This window comes from Ambystoma mexicanum, chromosome 7q (assembly GCF_040938575.1).
Source record: "Ambystoma mexicanum isolate Mex_15411 chromosome 7q, UKY_AmexF1_1, whole genome shotgun sequence".
Lineage (NCBI taxonomy): Eukaryota > Metazoa > Chordata > Amphibia > Caudata > Ambystomatidae > Ambystoma > Ambystoma mexicanum.
In genome coordinates, this window is record NC_090941.1 from 726,688,732 (window position 1) to 726,709,374 (window position 20,643).

The following is a 20,643-nucleotide window of genomic DNA, read 5'->3' on the forward strand; positions in this document are numbered from 1 at the left end:
AGAATATTTTCCTTAGTTCACTTAAGGTAGGGTAATCCTCTGAGTATGGATAGTGAGGTGTTACTTGAAACTTTAATTTAATAAAATGGTGAATTTTGAGAAATCATCTAAAAGTTGTCCACCTTACATTTCTGACCCTTAACAACCATCAGAGAAATGTTTGTGCATGGTAGGTTTGAACCTAGGAAATATAACTGAAGGGGAGGCGGGGATACGGGGTAAGACAGGATGTCAGGGTCACAGAGGCCAGGAACAGAGGAGGAGCAGTCTTTGGGACTGCGTTGTTGGACAAATCTTCGGTAAAGAAAAATCATTATCAGTTTCTGTCTTTCTTAGTAGTAACCAATCACTGGTCGTAAAAGTGGCAGTATGACCAAGTGAAGAGCCGCAGAGGGGTAGGAGGGAGGGTTCGCATGTGAATCCATGCCAGACCCATGCTGGAGAACAACAGTTACAGGTAAGTAACTTGTTCCTTCTCCAGCATGGGGTCTGGCATGGATTCACATGCTCATGAATATAAGAATACATAGCAGTACACACATGCACAACCACGGGAGGTGGCAAGGCTCAACATTAAGCATTACATAAACTCAACATTAAGCAACTTTTACCTCCTCACCAGGCGCACCTTCAGGCGAACAGGTTGCGCAGCACTGCTTGGCCGACCCTGGACTCCGCCCTGGAATCCCGATCGACGCAGTAGAATCTCGTGAAGGTGTGCGTCGACCTCCACGTAGCAGCTCTGCAGATGTCCAGCAAGGGCACACCAGACAAGAATGCCGTAGTAGCAGCGATCGCTCTGGTCGAATGGGCGGGAAATGGTCGGTTTGCCCACCGGTGACAGTGCATGATGCAGCCAGAGAGCCATCTGGAAATAGAAGACTTTGAGAGGACCTTTCCTTGGTTCACAGGTCCAAAGTTCGCAAAAAGCTGTGATGTCTTCCGAAAACTGTTTGTGCGGTCCACATAGAGCTTCAGCGCTCTAGCTACATCCAGCAAGTGCAAAGTCCTCTTGGCCGGCGACGAAGGCGACGGGAAGAAAACTGGCAACACCAAGGGCTCGTTGAGATGGAAGTCCGACGGCACCTTGGGCATGAAGGAGGGGTGCTTCCTCAGCACCACCCTCGTCTCATGGAAAGTCAAGTATGGAGGCTTGCAGGATAGGGCCTGGATCTCTCCCACCCGTCGTGCCGAGGTGATGGCCACAAAGAACGCTGTTTTCCACGACAGGAACTTCAACGGTGCTGAATGCAGAGGCTCGAATGGCGGCCCCATGAGCTTGGTCAGCACCACGCTGAGCTCCCACATCGGGGCCGGAGCCTTCACCGGCGGGAATGATCGGACCAGTCCTTTCATAAATTCCTTCACCAGGCGATGAGACCACAGGGATGATCGCCCCATAGTTCTGGTGTAGCGGGAGATCGTCGCTAGATGTATCTTGATGGAAGGATGAGCTAGCCCCGCCTTGGCCAGCGACAGTAGGTACGGCCCCACTTGAGGGGCCGTAATTCGCAGCGGGTTAATCTTCTGTGTACGGCACCAGACAGAGAACCTCTTCCACTTGTGTCCATAGCACTTGAGAGTTGAGGACGCCATGGCCTTAGCAAGAACCTCTTTGCAGTCCGCGGGGATATCGTACCCTCCAAACTCTAGCGCTGCAGGAGCCAGGCCTGCGACTCCGGGTCGTGATGGAGGATGGCGCCTCCTTCTCTGGAGAGGAGGTCCACGTCCGTCGACAGTTTGGGGGTGCTGACAAGACCAGAAGGTCCGGGAACCAGATCTGCCTCGGCCACGCCGGTGCGACGAGGATCATCCTGCAGCAACGGCAACGGAGGGAATGCATACAGGAACAGGCCGTCCCAGGGGAACGAGAAAGCATCGCCCATGCTCCTCGGTTGGGGAAACCTGCTGGCGAACCTCTGGCACTTGGAGTTTGTTGCTGTCGCGAACAGGTCAATCTGGGGTTTGTCCCATCATTGGAAAAGTCGATCCACTTGATCCTGACGCAGTTCCCACCCGTGGCACGAGCGCAGCTCCCTGCTGAGTGAGTCAGCGATGGTGTTCCTTATCCCTGCCAGATGGAAGGGCACCAGAAACATCCCCTGGGCAACGGCCCAGTGCCACAGATTCTGGGCCTCCTTGGACAGGGCTGGGAATCTGGTTCCTCACTGCTTCCGGATGAAGAACATCGTGGTGGTATTGTCGGTGAAGATCCTCACCACCTTGCCCTTGAGGGATGGGAAAAACGACCTGAGGTCCAAGAACACTGCTCGTAGCTCCAGGATGTTGATGTCGAGTGGCCTCTCACGTGAAGATCTCCAGTGTGCACTCCCCCATCCCTCCAAGGAGGCATCTGTCGTCACCATCTCCTGATGTGCTGGGGTCTGAAAGTCCGTGCCCGCCGCGAGATGCGCGCGGGTGCCCCACCACCGAATTGCTTGGCGGAAGACCTTGTTTAGCGGGATCTTGGGCGTCGAGGAACTCTTGTAGAGGACGCATCCGCAGCCTGCATAGGCACACCAGATAGATGCACAAGGACATCATGCCGAGAAGGGACTTGATGGACCTCACCCTGGCCAAGTCTGTGGCCAGCAGGCGCTGCACCTTGCCCAGGATGGCCTTTGTCCTTTCCTCCAACCGAGAGGCCAATCATGCCACTGTATCGAGCTTGGCTCTCAGAAACAGTGCAACCTGTGACGGAACCAGGTGGGATTTGTGGAAGTTGATGGAAAATCCCAGATCTGTGAGCAGTTGGACGGTCTTCGCTGTATGCTCGACGGCGAGTTCCCTTGTCCTTGCTCGGATGAGCCAATCGTCCAGGTAGGGGTAAATGTGGATCCCCTGCAGGCGCAGCCACGCCGCCACTGGTGCTAGGCAATTAGTGAATACCCTGGGCGCCGACTTCAATCCGAACGGGAGGGCCTTGAATTGGTAGTACCGCCCTTGGACTACGAATCTGAGAAACATTTGGTGTCCTTTTAGAATGGGGATGTGGAAGTAAGCATCCTCCAAGTCCAGCAACGATAGGAAGTCGCCTTCCTCCAGCTGTCCCAGCACTTGCTGGAGGGTGAGATCTGGGACTTCTGGGCCTTCATGTATTTGTTTAATCGCCGCAGGTCCAGGATGGGTCGCCAACGGCCCGATGGCTCCTTTCTTGAGCATCACCCTTACTTCTAACAGCAGTTGAGGGACGTGCTTTTCCTTCCTGGCCACGGGAGGAATGCGGGGGCACTTCTTTAGAAATTCGAGAGTGGGCCAGGGCATCCAGCACCCAACGGTCAGTGGAGATGGACTCCCACACGCTGATGAACTTTGCCAGCCGGCCTCCCACCAGGGTGCTCAGGTGGGGGCCCGACGCTACGGCTGGTTCAGTCCTGCTTGGCGGCGGCCTTGCTGCCCTGGCCTCCTTGCGGTACGTAGAGGAGCCACCGCTGAATCCTTTGGAGGCACCTTGCTTGCCTCTGGAGTTTCGAAAGGGCGGCCGTTGTTGCTGCAAAACTCCTAAGGCCCGAGCAGTCTCCATGTCGGTCTTGATGGCCTGAAATGACTCATCCACTGTCTTCCCAAACAGGTTGTTTCCGTCGAAGGACATGTCCAGAACACTGGTTTGCACGTCCTGGCAGAAATCCGTTGCCTTGAGCCACCCCCGCCGTAGAAGGCAAGCACCGTTGCCCAATTGGTGGAACCCGGTGTCAGCAATGTGCGTGGCCACCGTTATGCCGTGGTCCGACGCCACCTCACCTTCCTGCAGGATCTCCAGGGCCTCTGCCCTCTTGTCGTCCGGGAGGTAGTCCAGCAGGGGAGCGATCTTGAACCACAACTCCCTGTCGTAGCGGGCCACAATCGCTAGGGTGTTTGCCGCTTAATTGTCGTCACTGCAGACAAGATGACTCGTCGTCCCATGGCGTCCAGTTTCTTTCCCTCGCCGTCCGGTGGGGAAGTTGAAGCCGGCGTCCCCGCAGCTTTCTTCTTGGCCGCCGCCGAGACGACCGAATCCGGGGTCGGCTGTGCCCTAAGGCACAAAGGGGCGGAATCGGGGACGCGGTACGTCTTCTCGTACCAATCCCTCTTGGCAGGCGTCGTGGACGGGTTCTTCAGGAGAGCAAATCCCTCGTCCCAGATGTCGTCAAGCAACGGCACCCAGAGGACCGTCTTCCTATTGGTCTCACGCCGTTGATAAAGGAAGCCTTCCTTCTTCTGTTCTTCAAGGCAGAGCAGGAAAAGCTCGGATGTCCTGGCAATCATGGCGTGGAAGGGTCACTGCCACGCTCCCCTGCGGCTGGTTCCTTCGGGATCGACCGGGACCTCTCCAGAAGCTTACCCGGGTTCTCAGATTTGCTCTTCCCTGAGCCAGAGCGTTGGCTCGTGGTTGATGGCGTTGGTGAAAGTGCGCCCTGCCTGGCAGTCGAGGAGCCCGACCCTTCGGCGCTCTCAGTGCCCGCAGACTCGCGGTGCATAGCCTTGTGTTGGACCCCCGTCGCCGGGGCGGCCTCACAGGACTTAGAAGACCACTCGGACGTCTTCTCACCTGCTGCGCCCTTCTCCAGCCAGCTGGCGAGGCGGTTCCGACGACAAGTTCTTGCAAACCGCACAGTCCTTCTCCACGTGCGTTTCGTCTAAACGGCTTGGATCCGGGTGTCTAGCTTCCCTTGTCTTGGGCCATGTCCACGAGGTAGGCCACATAATCTTCTGAAATTCTCCAAAAAGCGTAACTCGACGAAAACTTCGCCCTCGAGGGGCGTAGAAAAATCCGAAGCGGGTCCCCGTTGATCTGAAGTAGAAACGGTGGAGATTAAAAATGAGATTAAACTCTTTGAAAAAAACGCAAAACGCAGTAAAAGCTCGAGAGCTATAGCACGAGGACTCCCAACACTTGAATGTGTGGTAAAAATTTGAGGATGGCTGCCAGGGAAGGGGCTTAGGGAGAGGGCAGTCCTTGGGTGGGGGCAGTATGACCCAGAGACCAGTGATTGGTTAGTACTAAGAAAGACAGATCAGAAACAAAACTGATACTGATCTTTTCTTTACCAAGGATTCCCAGCCTGACGACGGGGAATATTCATGAGCATGTGAATCCATGCCAGACCCCATGCTGAAGAATTTAGACATACCCAATTAAATGGCAGAGTAAAGCACTGCCTTACCAAAGGCAACATCCTGAGCATGGGAAGTATCCAGGGAATAATGCTTAACAAACGTGTGTATGGAAGACCACGTTGCAGCATCACAGATGTTCTTCACTGGTACACCCCTCTGCAGGGTTGTCGATGTAGCGATGCCCCTGGTGGAATGAGCCCACAAGCCCTCAGGAGGTTCCTTGCCAGCCAACCTGTAGCATTCCGAAATAGTGAGGATGATCCACCTAGACAAGGGGCCTCATTACGACCCGGGCGGTATGTGTTTACCGGCGCCGGTAAAGGTGGCAGCGCCGTTAAACCCATACCGCCCTATTACGAGGTCCCCTTGCGGGACCCGCTCTGGACGTCGTGTTTTTCCCGCGAGGGGACCAAGGAGCTAACAACGGGCCCGTTGTAAGCTCCCTCCCCATTCCCATTGAGCTATGGGGGCTTGAATGGGAATGGGGATGGTCCGGGTTCCCTGAATGGGGGAAATACCGGGCCCTTCAAAGTCGGAATGGCCCGGTATTTCCATTCAGGGAACCCAGACCAGAGTTTGGAGGCAGCCATGGCCTTAAGGGCATGGCTGCCTCCAAACTCGTAATGAGGCCCAAGGTCTGCTTAGAAACAGCCTGGCCTAATCAGTGTCCAGTCTACTCCACAAAGATCTGGTCGTCCACTCTGACTCTGGACATCCTAGAAAGATAAAAGCTCAAAGCTCTCATAGGATCCAACCTATGGAGTTTCTCCTCATCCTTACTAGGATGAGGAGGATAGAAGGCAGGTAGCAACACCTTCTGACTTAAATTAAATTCTGTCACAACCTTAGGTAGGAAGGACGGACGTACTCTCAATACAACCCTGTCCATATGTAACAAAGTAAAGGGTGGCTTAGAATAAAGTGCCTGCAACTTGCTCACTCTTCGAGCAGAGGTAACTGCAACCAAGAAAACAGTCTTAAATGTCAACAATCTCAATGGACAAGAGTGCAAAGGTTCAAAATGAGCACCCATAAGAAACTTTAAACCAAATGAAGGTCCCAGACCGGTCCCTGATAAAGGTGACGGCAGGGACTTCGTTGCTGGCCGCCTGGCCAAAAGCAACACCTCCATCACATCACCCGGGAGGTCCCAATCCTTATTTCTCAATCTTTCAGAAACCAAGCGTGAAGGTTGAGAGTCTTGACCTCTGGATGGAGAACCAGTCCGTCCTCTCGCGAGAGAAGATCCTCTCTTTGGGGAAGACATATTGGAGGACAGATGGACATGTTTAGAAGGTCTGGGTACCATGCTCTCCTGGCCCAATCTGGAGCAATGAGGATCATGCGGGTCCCGAACCATCGTAACCACCTGAGAACTTGAGGAATGATGGGATCGAATAAAGATTGATGTGTAGTTTGGACTCCGATGGAGACCAACGACCGCTGATGGTCAGATCGTTGGCATGAGCTCCCCACCCTGTGAGGGAAGCGTCCGTCACTACCGTTACATCCGGCCACGGATGCAAAAAAGGCTCTCCTTTCATGAGATTGTCCTCATAGGCCCACCACAGAAGATCATGTGAGACCGTGACTGGAACATGAAGGAGATCCGACATCTGGCCTGAGAATTGGGACCACTGAGTCCAGAGAGCCCACTGAAGGGATCGACTTCTCTGTCGGGCCTCTGACACCAGAAAAATGCAGGATGCCATGAGGTCGAGCAACCTTAAGAATTCAAAAGCCGGAAGACTCTGGGCTTGTTGGAATTTGGTAACCATCTGAAGAATGTGTTGAGCCCTCACCTTGGGTGGCTAGCACATCCCCAAGGATGTGTCCAACACAGCCCCGATGTAGTGGAGCTGTTGGGAAGGTGTCATATGCGACTTCTTGAAATTGAGCGAGAAGCCCAGCTTGTGAAGGGAGTGGAAGGTGACGCTGAGATGATCCAAGGCTTGTTATGGAGAACGCGCCCTGATCAGCCAATCGTCCAGGTAGGACACCACCCTTCCAGATTTCACTCTTGCCACTGGTGTGGTATAGAGTATTTTTATCCACTTAATGAATTGTGCACGTAACCCGCACTCCTTCAAGACTGCCACTAGCCATTCCCAATATACTGAATCGAACGCTTTTATAGCGTCTAGTGAGATTATTGCATAGTCTTCCCGGGAGCCTGCAATATGTGCCAGGACATGTTGTAGCCTGCACAGATTTAAAGCTGTGCTGCGGCCCGGGATGAAGCCATTCTGATCCCTGTTTATTAGTCCCTCAACCACCTTTGACAGCTGTTTGGCCAATATGGTCGTCAGTATCTTGAGATCATAATTTAGCATAGCCAGTGGGCGGTATGAGCCACAATCATCTGTCGCTTTTCCCGGTTTGGGTATTGGAATCACTAACGTTTCCCTCATGGACTCTAGCAGTACTCCCTTTTCATATGCTTCTTCAAATACCTTGTGCAGCACCGGCGTCAGGGCTGGTTCATATGTCTTGTAAAACTCGGGGGAGGCTCATCGCTCCCGGGGGTCTTAGTGGATGTTAGTGATCTGATTGCCTCGCTTACATCTTCAGCCGATCGCCCTCCTATCTAGCACCTCACACTGTGCTTTTGCAAGTTTAGCCACGACAAAAGCCTATCCGGCTTATCACACTCTGCATGTGCTCTAGTTGTTTTTGCAAAATAATCAAACTTTGATAGTCTCCTTCAGATGTCTTGGCAACTAAGTCTGGCTTCTGCCAGCTTCAATTCGTCCACCTCAGTTCCCAGTGTTCCCGTCTACATTCGCCTAATCTCCTCTTCCCGCTTCTCCAACTTTTTCCTCAGTGTTTTCCTGATACCCCCTGCACTAGCGATAACTTTACCCCTAACTACCATTTTCAATGCCTCCAATACAGTTCTCCACACTTCCCACGTTCCTCTCTATATAGCCCTCTAGTTTTTGTCAGAGCTCTTCTCTAAAAGCTCTGTCCGTCAGGGCATCAACCAGCATGCGCCACAACGGTATGAGGGGGCGAGGGACCTGCATCCTCCACTCTAGAAGTAGCGGCAAGTGGTCCGAGATCGACCTTCCCAAATATTGTGCCATCTCTACCTGTTGCAGGTGGGTTCCGTCTATGAGCAGGTAGTCGATTCTGGTATATAACCCATGCAGCGAGGAGAAGTAGGAGTATTCTCTGTCCTTTGGGTAGAATTCCCTCCACACGTCTACCAGGTCTAGGTTCCCCATTTTTGTGTTTAGTGCCCCGGGGGCTGCCGCAGTGCGGGTCGTCGGTGGGTTAGACCTGTCCATGTCCCAAACTATCACACAGTTAAAATCAATCCCCAAGATGAAAAAACATTCTCTATATACGGCTAGCTTTGCGTATAGCGTACTAAGGTGCGCAGGAATCCCATGGTTGGGGAAGTAGGAGAGGCGTTGACTATGCATATTTCTGTTTGCTCAATGCAGCCTCTCAGTATTAGGTACCTGCCGCCTACATCCGCTTCCATCCCCAATAGCGTAAAAGGTGTAGCCGCACTTATCCACGTAAAGACACCCTGTGCGTATTTAGAGTATGCCACTCCGTATCCCTGCCCGCCCCAGTGTTCCTTCACCTTGGCCATGCTTTACTCTGTGAGATGGGTTCCCTGCAGCAGTGCGATTGCCACCCTTTTCCTATTCAAGAAGGATTTGATTCGGTTCCTGCGCAGGTAAGTACCCATTCCCCGGACATTCGATGTCAATACCTTGATGTTAAAGGTCATGACAGTGTATCGTTATCTCCCTATGCACCCACCCGCCATCGCCCCAGACCACTTTCACCTCGTGCAGAAATCGGTTTATTCCAATCAGCAGTTAAAGCTAAACTCCCATTACCCATTGCTGTTCCACTCATGCAGCACTGTACCTCATCAAGCAAAGAACACATAGTGAACCAAACAGTAACAAGAACTGAACAGATGCTCCCAGCTGCTGCTTCCAACTTGCAGTGCTCAGGTGCTCCTGCACTATCTTGGCCCATCCGGGCCTTCTTGTGCGAGTCAAACTGCATCAGCAACTGGCCGATGCGAACCTTAGCGTGGGTAGGACCAATGTGCCCTAGGCGAGTGGCCATTCCTCGCCCTGTCAAACTTTAACATTCTACAACATTTGGGCCTAGTGCCCCTATCATTATAGCACTTCACAGCAGTTATTGCTTAAATGTTTTACTTCCCCGCCTCCCTCTCATATGAATGACCGCTCACTTGACAGTTTCTTCTCCTCCGTCTAGGTTATTATGCTCCAACCACCTATTGGCCGCAGCAGGAGTCTCCAGGAAAATGGGTCTGCCTTTGTGGATCACCTTCAATCTGAATGGGTACATAAGCATATACTTGATGTTCATTTGCCAGAGTCTGGCTTTAATTGGAACAAAGGAATTCCTGGCTCTTTGGACAGCGGACGTGTAGTCTGGGTATATGGCTATCATGGAGTTATCGCGTCTAATTTCGCCTCCTTATCTCGAGAATCTCAGTATAACTTCTCTGTCTTGGAAGTTAAGGATCTTCGCTATCATCGGGCGAGTGTGTGAACCAGGCGGAGGGAGTTTCTGTAGAGATCTGTGGGCCCTTTTTATCGCAAAGTCTTGCGTGATTTTGCAAGCTCCGATCTCCTATAATAGTAGGGTCTCCACAAATTCTGTGGGATTCGGGCCTTCAAGCCCCTCGGGGATCCCCAGCAGGCGCACATTATTGCGTCGGGCTCGCCCTTCTGCATCCTCTGCCCTCCATTCTAGCTGACCATTCCGCCTTTCCAGCTCTTTCAGCCTCTTCTCCAGATCTGTCGTTGTGTCGCTGGTCTCCTTCAGGCCAGATTCCATTACTGTTACCCACTCTGTCAGGTTATGCACATCTTGCCTCATTAATTGCATGTCTACCTTGACCTCATCGATTTTTGTTTCTATGAATGTGCGCAGTGCCGCAATGGCCCCTAGAACCTGGTCGTCCTTGCTTCTTGTGTCAGGTTCTTTCAGTGCGTCCGGCGCCGCGGCATCCCCGTGGGCCATCTCGCAGCTTTTGGTGACATTGTTGAAGGAGTCCATGATTGTGGATTTCTTCTTCCCTTTGGTTGGGGACATGCCACTGCGTTCGCCATTGATCATCTTCATTCCGCCGCTTTTGCTGTGTTTTAGTAATGGGGCTGTGCAATTACAATTGTTATCCTTGATGTGACGATAGTGCTTCCCTTGTCACAGTGTGTTTACGCCTGGCCATCAGTGTTGGGCTACCTGTTTATGTAACCGTGCTGCCGTTCTAGTCTTTTCACTGCTGCGACTCTAGGCTTTGACCATAGTGTTTGCGCACTGGGTCGCCTGTCTAGTTTGCTTGTTAGTCGTCCGCCGGATTGCCCTTCGGGTGAGCCCACCGTCCCGGCGCATTTGCCTCGTGGATGACACGCCATTGGGCCGCCTGATGGTTCAGCGCTACTCGCCTGCGTGCAGTGTGGTTTATGTTGGGGAGCTACGGTGTGTAGTGGCCTCTGTGCTCTTAGTAGTTGTCTGCCCCTCCCTGGTATCTAAGAGCCCGTTCAGTGTCGCTGGGAATGTCCCTTTGTGTCTAGTCTCGTGCATCGGCAATGATCCCTGCTATGTTATCCGTGGTGGTTATGTTCCAGGCTATTCTGCTGGCGTTTTGGGCGTTTTACTGAGTTTGTGCCGTTTGACTTACGTTGTGGCGTGTTGCAGCTACTGGGCTGTGTGCCAGTGATCTCCTTGTCTTTATGCGTGTGTACCAGATTCTGCGGTTCTACGCAGCAGTGGCATTAGGTGCTGTTGCCGGTATCGCTTATTGTTCTCTTACACGCAATTGTACTCCGTCTATGGTGTGTGTGCTCTCAGCAGCATCTTGCGTCTCCTAAAAAGCTTCAGATCCACTGTTCTCGCTAACCCAGCACCATTGGGGGGAGGGCGGGGGGGACTGCTTTGCGGTTCTTCTGTCCTTGCACAAGGTGTCCTAGCGCTTCATTAGCGGCCTGCACCAGTTCTTGGCCGTGGTGCCTCCCTCCGTGAACCCTTGCTCTTATCTCCTCACCTGGCAGTGTTCTCCCCTCTTAGCCTCGGTTCTCTAGGGCGCAGTGTTGCACTTCGTAGTGCCAAGTGTTTGCAGCCTGTAACTGCTGGAGTTCCACCTGCGAGTCCTAGCTTCTCAATTACAGCGGCAATGACTCTAGTGGCACCCATGTGCTATTCGCCACTAGGCTGCCGGTTCTTCCCTCACCAGTTCCAGCACTGGCAGGCCTTCCTTATTGCATTACAGTCTGCACGTCCTCCGGGGCTTTCCTCTGTGCTTCAATTAAGGTCCATAGCGTGTGGGATCTCTTGGTCTACCAACGTCCGCCGGCTGTGTGTGAGTGTGTGCTTCCGTTGCACTGCAGTCCGGATTGTCTCCCGAGTTCCCGCTGGTGACTGGACTGCTGCTTGTCTCTGCTCGTCTTGTGCGGCAAATTCGGTTTGCCGCCTGTCTTCACTCTGCCTCGCGCCTCACTGCTGTGCGAGTCTGTACGCCCGTTTGTCCACTTGTGGCTCTTCGTCAATGCTCCACCTTTGTGCAAGCCAGGACGTTTCACCGGCCAGGGATTTCGGCGCCTTCTGTTGCTCGCAGGTCAGCGCCGCTGGGCACGGCTCCTTTCTCAGCGGTCCACCGTGGCTTAAACCGCCATGTTGCCGGCGCTGATGCACGGCTTTAAAGCTGCCGTTCTTCACTCAGGAAGTGCCGTTTGTCAGCGTATTTTCAATACAGGGCTCGGGAAGCGTCTCTCACGTTCTCATATATGCTCTGTTTAATTCAGTTGCGATGAAAAGTTGCATATTAGGATCTTATGCAGGATATTGACGGGAGCTCAGCTCAGGCACTCCCTCACTCCATGGGCTCAGGCCGCGCCCCACAAACTTGTCCTTATGCAACAGCCTATGAATGGCTTGCCTAAAAGGCCTAACACCAACGCCCAAGACTTGATGGGATCACAGCGACAAGCAACTATCTTCCAGGTGAGCATCTTAATGGCATACATAGCATTCAGCTCTAACAGTTTCAGCACTAGTTCACTTAGAACATATACTGATTCCAAGAATTGAAGTGTCCACACCAGAGGGTTCAAACCCATGTTCATGCAGACCTGCATTCACACGGACCCATCTTCCGTCACCTTGCATAGTACCTTGTTTCCATCTTTCTGCTGGTAACGGAAACCCTACACAAATCCTTTTGCATAGTGATGGCAAACTTTTCCCCCTTTCGATGGCAAAGCCTCCCAACCAAAACCTTGTTTGAGATTACAGGATCTTCCAATTTCAATCCAAACCATATCACAATTTTGTCAAGGAAGGAATGGCAATATTTAGCCCAGGCTAAGGCCTGGTCAATATACTCCATAAGCAAAGTGTGAAGATCAATGTCCAAATCAATGTCCACATGCTCCAGGTGGTATCTCACTTGCCGGGGCAGGGGAAAGAGCAGGTGACACTATAAGGGTAGACCACAGAGTACTGGTTACAGAAGGGGCAACAAACATCCTATTTGTTCAGGGTTTCAAAATAACTACTGGTGAGAGGCAGTTACCTTGGACCTATTGGTGAAAGGAAATCAATGAAGGCACAGCATATGTGTGAGTGCCCTCCTATGCCAATGGTGTCTGCGTAGAAACAGGGATCTGCATAAAAGTACCCCAAAAGTGAGCCGGCATTGGCAACTATAAAAAGAGTAAGCCTATGATGGTGCTATTACTGGAGGCAACTGCTTGAGTTTATGGCATCCAAGTTCCTCAGTACAAACGCAGCCACCAAATCAGTCGTAGTTATCATGTGATTCACCAAGATCATAAGAGTAAAGGGTAGGTCTATTGGATCAAACATAGGAGTCCAGATCAAAGACTGGCCAAAACGCAGACTGGTTTCAAAAGCTGGGCCCTATGGCGGCAAATTACACAAGGCATCCCCAGCACCTTGTAAAACCAGTCAGATGAGTCATACATGGCTAAAAATATCCTTTAAGGATGCAGTGAAACAGGAGGGAAGTGATCACCCAAATGAAGAACTTCAAAATGTTTGGCACACAAATAACATGCAGCTCTAAAAGAATTTGATATGGTCCAACGATGGGACCAAGTATGGAAGCTGATGTTAGTTTAAGGCGGACAGAGGCCGTGTGTGAATGGAGCCACAAATGCACATATGCTTCTATTGCTTTTTCTATGCCCTGCAAACGTTCTTGATATAGAGCTGGACAGAACATGGCCGTATGATAAATGCTGGTAGAAGAGAATTAAAATGCTGCGTCCGTAGCTCTTATGGATCAGATCATTTTGGGGTGCATGAAGCATGGTGGGAAGTCAATGGTGTTTCCAATGCAGCACAAACTGGGAGCACAGTGAGACGGGCGGTGCCTCATTGTCTATGGGAGAAAGATGCAAGTGACATTCTTGGTCTTCTGCTTAGGACTGAAAGCTCCCCTCTAACAGCATGTATAGGGCCAGCGAACATCTCTTGTACCTTTTTCCCCTCCAAGGCTGGTCTAAGTACTTGATCTGAGAGAACCACAATGCATACACCCCGCATGGACACTCACTCCAAACAGGACGCCAGAATTAGCCTTCAAGCCCAAGTACACCGAAAAAACTTGACAAAGAATTCACACAAGCATACACATTAATTACATGTTTCACACACACACACACACCCCCGCGCCCCACAAGTTAAAACTTGTGTGCCATTCATGATGATGGATATAGTTTATGAAGTTTCTGCAGCTCATCAGAAAGGTGCTGCACAATTGCAGAAGCAATCAAAACAGGATGATGAGATAAACTACCTTGCACTACAGTCTGAACAAACTGACACAGCAGCCTATCAAGTGCAAGTCCTTTTTTAAATTTTTTTTATTTTTTTATTTTATTTAAAATATATGTTGTTTTTAGTTCGTTTTACAAACTTTTACAACAATTTTTACGTTTCACAAAATTTCACAGTAATTCATATATCTTTTTCATTGCATATAACAAATTCTAAAATCATATTTACATTTCATAATCACAAATTACAATATCGCCGCTACTTTGCTAAGCACCTATTGCATATATGCTGTCGACACCAACCTTTCATTAGCTGTTTGCGTGTGCCCAGACAGTACAATTCACCAATTGCAGTTATAGTGGGAGATTAGGTAATTTCCATTGGCGTTGTTGAGGATACATTCAATTGCATACATTTATTAAAATTCAACATATGGTCGACTACTGCATTTGCTGGAGCCTTTTCAGTTAAGTCCCCATGAATTACATTTGCCCTTGTGGCATTGCTATCAGGGTTTAACATTAACCGTGTTACTGGTCAGACGCTGTCCTTCCATATTTTGCAGAGCAGCTCAAGCGCGTCATTTGCAGGTCAGGTCTCACCCATGCCTTATATTCAACTAATTTCTTTTGAAGTTGCGTATTAATAATGCTTAAGAACCTTGACAATGAAAGAATCAGCGTTACATTTGTACCCCACATGCAACGAATCCACAGCCATTCTCTCCCTAGTGTCGTGATATCAGTTTTATTTTTACCAAAGAAAGTGATGCAATGTGTTTCAAAGTGCTTACAATAAACTGTGAGATGCTTAAGAGTTTCCTTTATGGAGGGATTGCCACAGAATCGACATACACCATGTGCAATTTCTACGGGCGTGGTTCTCCAATATTGGATTTTTTCAATAGTCGGAAACTGATTTAACTTAAATCGTAAGTAAGTGTCCCATTCTAGTTTTGCCGGGAATTGCATCAAATATCTTGCTCTTGGGGTGTATCTAGTAATAAACTGTGCTATTTCTGTGTACATTGTCAACGTTGGAAGGGTCTCAAGGGTAATTCTCCAATCATATTCATATAGCTTTTTTTTAACATATGCTGGGCGCAACTGTCAATTGTTGCATTGATATTTGATAATAGATTCAACATTTCCCCATAATATTTTTTTATAGATTTGGGAGATTTCTCTGTAATCATGGTTGACAGATTTTCATACAGAGAATTTTGTGGTGGAGTAAGCATTTTTGAAAGATTGTTAAGACGCCTCCAGTGAAGGCGAGCAGATAGAGATATGAGACCAAGTTCATGTCGTATCACTGCACTCGGGATTGCATTAGATAGCCTTAACGTTTTTTTCCATATCACGGATTGAGCCTGGTTTAGCTCTGGTCCGATGTTTATCAGACACATGTCCAGACTATATAACACTATTGCTTCTACTTTTAACGTGTAAAATTCAAATAGAGGAGACAGAGTACTCGCAGTATCTATTGAATATAATTTTCATTTGCGCATATAGTGGTTTGATCTTATTTTGAATGCAAGCTTTCCACATGCTTTTCGACTCATTGTTGGATAGATTGTATCCAAGATATTTCACTGAGTGTATGCATTCAACTCGAGTATCATTTAGTGCCCACTTATATTTAACATATTTTTTCTTAGAGTTGCTGAATATAATGATGTTTGATTTCAGTGCATTTGCACTCAGATTATGTGATAATGCAAATTTTGCAAACATCTCTAATTTGGTTTGCAGACCAGATGGCGTAAGGTCGAACAGTGATATATCGTCCGCAAACGCCAACCACTGTATGCGCAAGCCCCCCAGCTTGGCAGGATAGATGGAAGTACCCTGCCAGATGTTATCCATATCACACAAGTAGGCATTAAAAAGGGTGGATGCTAAATTGCATCCCTGTCAGACGCCAATAAACGTAGGGACTGCGTCAGATAAATTGCCTTGTTGAGTGATACGAATCCGAACTTGAGTGTTTTCATGGAGAAGAGCTAACATGTGTAATAACATAGGATCGAACCCTGATTTTTTTAACTTGGACCATAATAATGATCGGATGACTGTGTCAACGCAGATGTTAAATCCAGAGAGGCCATGTAGATAGGACCACATTCCCCATGTTTAGATTTTGTAAGTAGGTGCGCTAGGATGGTGGCATTCAGAGGGGTGCCCATTGCCCGTCGAAAGCCCACTTGGAATCTTGAAAGCATGTTTTTGTCCTTCATGTGACGTTCCAGTTGCTTTAGAATCAAAATAGAAAATACTTTTTCTGAGGTGCCTAGAAGTGCGATTGCTCTGTAACTGGCTGGATCTTCTCTGTTTCCTTTTTTCCAGATAGGCACTACTATAGCAGTATTCCAAGATGTAGGGATTGATTTAGATTTGAAAATGTTATCGTATTTGATTTTACATATGGAGGCCCATAATCCAGGATCTTGTTTCATGACGCAAGCCGGGATGCCATCAGGCCCCGGTGCCTTTGAGTATTTTAGGTTGTTTATCACCCGTTTGATGTCTAATTCTGACCACGGACAAACAGATACAGTTGTGTAGTTCGTATCACATGGATTCGTTTGCTGGAATGCAAGAGGTAGTTGGTATTTCCTTTTTATTAATGTCGTCCAAGTTGACGCAGAGATTGGAGATGTCATTACTTCTGATTGTTTGTCTACCGCACTGCGGAGCATCGCCCATATGGACCTCCTGTTGTTTGTGCACAGAAATAGGACCATGTTTTGATTATTTTTAATTTTTGCATTCCATTTGATGTTGCGAACTTTGTTGGTGAAGTTATTACAAATTTTCTTTTTTTGTATTGTGACTAGGCAGACTAACTCTAGCAAGAAAGTACAATAGGAGAAGGCAGTGGATTAATAGTGGTTGGAATAGAATACATGACCGTTATGATGCTTCAATTTATGCATTGTAACTTAAGAAACCATAGATGGGGACACATTAGAAATGAGTGCAGACATTTTCATTTAGTTCGTAATTAGTAGCACTTACGCTAGACCAAGCAGCCCTTCTCTAAAAAACAAAAGTTCAGAATTTGACATTGACCCCGGAACAGAAAACCTAAGACATGCTACGCCTAAGTCTGGCCTGTCTTCCCAAGTTTGCTGGTTGCAGTGGCTTTAAACAACTATTCCATTCAATTCGTACAAGACGTTCTTTGCCTAGTGTCTAGACAATAAAATGCTTGTGGATTGTATGTTAAAACAAACACTTACAGAATCATGTGGGACGATATCCTTCAATGCACACTGAACAGCTAATGGACTAATTGATCTCAGCTTAGCCTCCATAGGTGAATCAATTTTTCTTATATGTGGGACCAAATCTTGCACCACTGAAAACTGTGCATTAAGCAATTCTGGATTCATGACGGAAAGTCGATTAACTCTAATAAATTAAAAGAGACACCGTATAATAATCAAACACTCAACTGTATATATTGTACAAGCAGGAGAGAAGTCAAAATGGTTTACATCAGCATTATAATCGTCATTAAACAGGAAATTGTTATACCACACAGTTAGCTCTATAAACTTTCATCCAAGTGCTGGTACATTTTTCATAAAGTGGCAAGACCTTTTCTGAAGTGTTCACATTTGCATTTTAATTTCAACAACTTATTTCTTTTAAAATCGAGGGAAAAATTGTGCTTCTTTTTTGCATCATAAGTTGTAGTTAGAAATGTATCCAGGCAATAAAGAGCATGGGTTGCCAGATAAATATGCTGTTGGAATCCTTCTTTGCCGATGGGCAGAATCTTGGAAGGTTTAAGTTACTTACCTGTAAGTCTTGTTCTCCAGCAAGGGTCTTGCATGGATTTACATGCTCATAAATATTCCACGTTGTCAGGAATATTCCCCATCAGGCTGTGAATCCTTGGTAAAAATGAAAGCAGTTTTACTTTACACTGCAAGCGACTTGTCTCATCTATATCCAATCATCCTTTGAATCATACTGCCCCCAGCCAATGACACTCGTCCTCCTAAACTCCTCCCCTGTAGGCAATCTACAGATTTGGTACCACACGTAAAGTGGCAGTATGAGCCACAAAGAGCCATAGAGGGGAAGGCGAGAGGGTTTGCATATCAATCCATGCAAGACACATGCTAGAGAACAAGAGTCACAGGTAAGTAACTTAAACCTTCTCCAGCATGGGGTCTTGCATGGATTCACATGCTCATGAATACGATTTCACAGAAGTACATATATACAACCACGGGAGGTGGCAAGGCTCAAGAGAAGCAATACACTAACCCCTAGAACAGACTTACCTCGAACAGGTTGCGTAGCACCGCTTGGCCAACACAGGAGTCCTTCCTGAAATCCCTGTCGAAAGCAGAATATCATGAAGGTGTGTGTGGTCCTCCACGTCACAGCCCTGCAGATGTCAAGCACCAGAGGGAAACGCTGTTGTCGCTGCAATGGCTCTGTTGGAGATGGCTCTCAGCCAGTTTGGAAGGGGTCTATTGGCCAGACGATGACAGTGCATGATACAGCCGAAGATCCACCTGGATATGGAAGCCTTAGACAAGGCTGTGATGAATCAACAATGATTCCCCCAGAAAACCTGGCCTGGGATCCTTCAAGGAAAAGGCAGACGCTTTCTGATCCAGACCCAGGGGGTTGTGTTCTGCGGAAGAAACATATGGGGGGGATAGGGGGAGAGCAGTTCAGGAGGAATGGGAAACCCCATTGTTCCACTTTCACCCAATCTTATAATGGCTTATTGCAAAACATAAGACAGAAAAACTAACTTTGTCATTAGGGAATTGGAGTCCCATTATTCTTTAAGTACTGGGACGAGGAAGAGGGCTAAAGATGACCAATGCTGCAGGAGTTGTCAGATTGTTAACAGAAATAACCCACCACTGAGGGAGAATAAGACTTAAAATGCCCCCTGAGGTGGAGGCCACTGTCGAGCAGAACAAGTAGGAAGATCAGTGTGATCCGTGTATGCAGCTGATGCAGAGATGCTCACGTGTCAAGGATGGCACTCTATTAAGAGTGGCACAGGACACCCAAAAAGGGTTTGGGTGGTTGTGCCTAAATAAAGTGGACAGAGAAGCACACACACAGCTGAAAGGAAAGAGAACGAAGAGTAGGCAAGAGTAGCAAGGAAAAGGTACAGAATGAATTCCCTCTTGGGGTGTATGCAGATATAGGAAAAGAGTATTCCACGAACCTTAGGAAATACTCAAGCCTTCTGCACAGTTTGCTATAACAGAGGGCCACGCTGTTTGCTCATGGCTTGGAACAGCAGCTATGGGTGTCTGTAATGTAGAAACGAGACAAGGGAAGGGCCAGAGGTTGACTGATGGGAACCAACAGACAAGCTCTGTACAAAAGGGTCTACAAACAGGACAAGAGAAGATACTTACAGACAAATCCAGGAAAAGGAGGTTGATAGCAAACTAGCAGAAGGAAATGAAGGGAAAGTCGTGTAACAGGATAGGATAGCAGAGAACAGTAAGGAACAAGGTTGAGAGCTCAGAGGAGCAGGAAAGCAATGAGCAAGCCCACAGGAGCAGGGCTGTAAGGTAGAGAGCCCAGAGGGAAAGGGCTTAGGGCAGCAGAGTAAAGCAGGCTGCACGGCAAGGAACCCAGAAGGACCGGGCAGCAAGGAGTGAGCCCTGAGGGGCAGGTCCGCTGACCGTAGAAGGTTGCAGAGGACTGTAGAGGGCTGCTAGGCCGAGAACCCAGCGGAAAAAGGTAGGTAGTAAGCAGCGGAGCGTGATCAGCTGCAAAGTAGGAAGCCCAGAGGACAAGGGCTGTAGGCAGCCGGAGAGAGGCAGGCTGCAGAGCAGGGAGCCCAGAGGACAAGGGCTGAGACTTGAAAGCAGCAGAGCGTGATCAGCTGCAATGTAGAAAGCCCGGTAGGGCAAGGGCGGAGGCTGGAAGGCAGCAGAGCGTGATCGGCTGCAATGTGGAGAGCCCGGCAGGGCAAGGGCGGAGGCTGGAAGGCAGCAGAGCGTGATCAGCTGCAATGTGGAGAGCCCGGCAGGGCAAGGGCGGAGGCTGGAAGGCAGCAGAGCGTGATCAGCTGCAAGGCAGGAGCCTGGAAGAGCAGGGCTGAGACAGGGAACCCAAAAGGCTAGGGCTGTAGGCAGCAGGGTGTAGCAGACTGCAAGGCAGGAGCCCACTAGGGCACTGGAACAAAGAGCAGGTGAACTCAGGAAACAGCATACAAAGTTTGTAGCTCGAAGCAAATAAGGTGCCGGAAGGACACTCAATGCAAGAGACTGAGCTCTCGCAGGCAGCAGCCTTTATACTGCCCAGCCCAGCACAGAAGCAGGCTAATTGGTTGCACCTGGCTCAGCACACCTGCAGACAATTGGCCACCTCCCTCTCTGTTCCTGAGCTGGTGGAAGCAGAGCAAATCCCTAGGGCTTCTGGGGATTGCAGTTCTGATGAGAAAAAATAGGAATAGCCAGGAATGGATGGTTATAGCCAAGTGCATTATGGTAAGTGTAGTTTTCTGGGAAAAATAAAAAGGCACCAAAGTCTTGCAAATGGGAAATAAAGTCCAAATAGTGAATAGCGGTTGATCCAGGAGTTTTCTGTAGATAAATGAATAACAATTTGTCCATATTGATTGCCAATGTATGCGCCCATGGCGCAGGCATGACATCACGTGAGAAGATGCCTGCCCCACTGTGAAGCAGAGAACAGTAGCCAGCGCTGAGAGGGTCTGTGCCTATATAGGCCTAAA

The 20,643-nt window shown here is 49.0% G+C and overlaps 1 protein-coding gene across 1 annotated transcript in view; it reads right to left on the reverse strand.

The window, feature by feature from the left end:
* The window catches only part of RNF17 (ring finger protein 17), a 3,777,565-nt gene that overhangs the window by 2,423,152 nt on the left and 1,333,770 nt on the right, over nucleotides 1-20,643 (reverse strand). Inside the window, exon 17 of the mRNA XM_069639339.1 lies at nucleotides 17,150-17,321. Coding sequence (XP_069495440.1) covers nucleotides 17,150-17,321 — 172 coding nt within the window. The remainder of the gene's footprint in view (nucleotides 1-17,149; nucleotides 17,322-20,643) is intronic.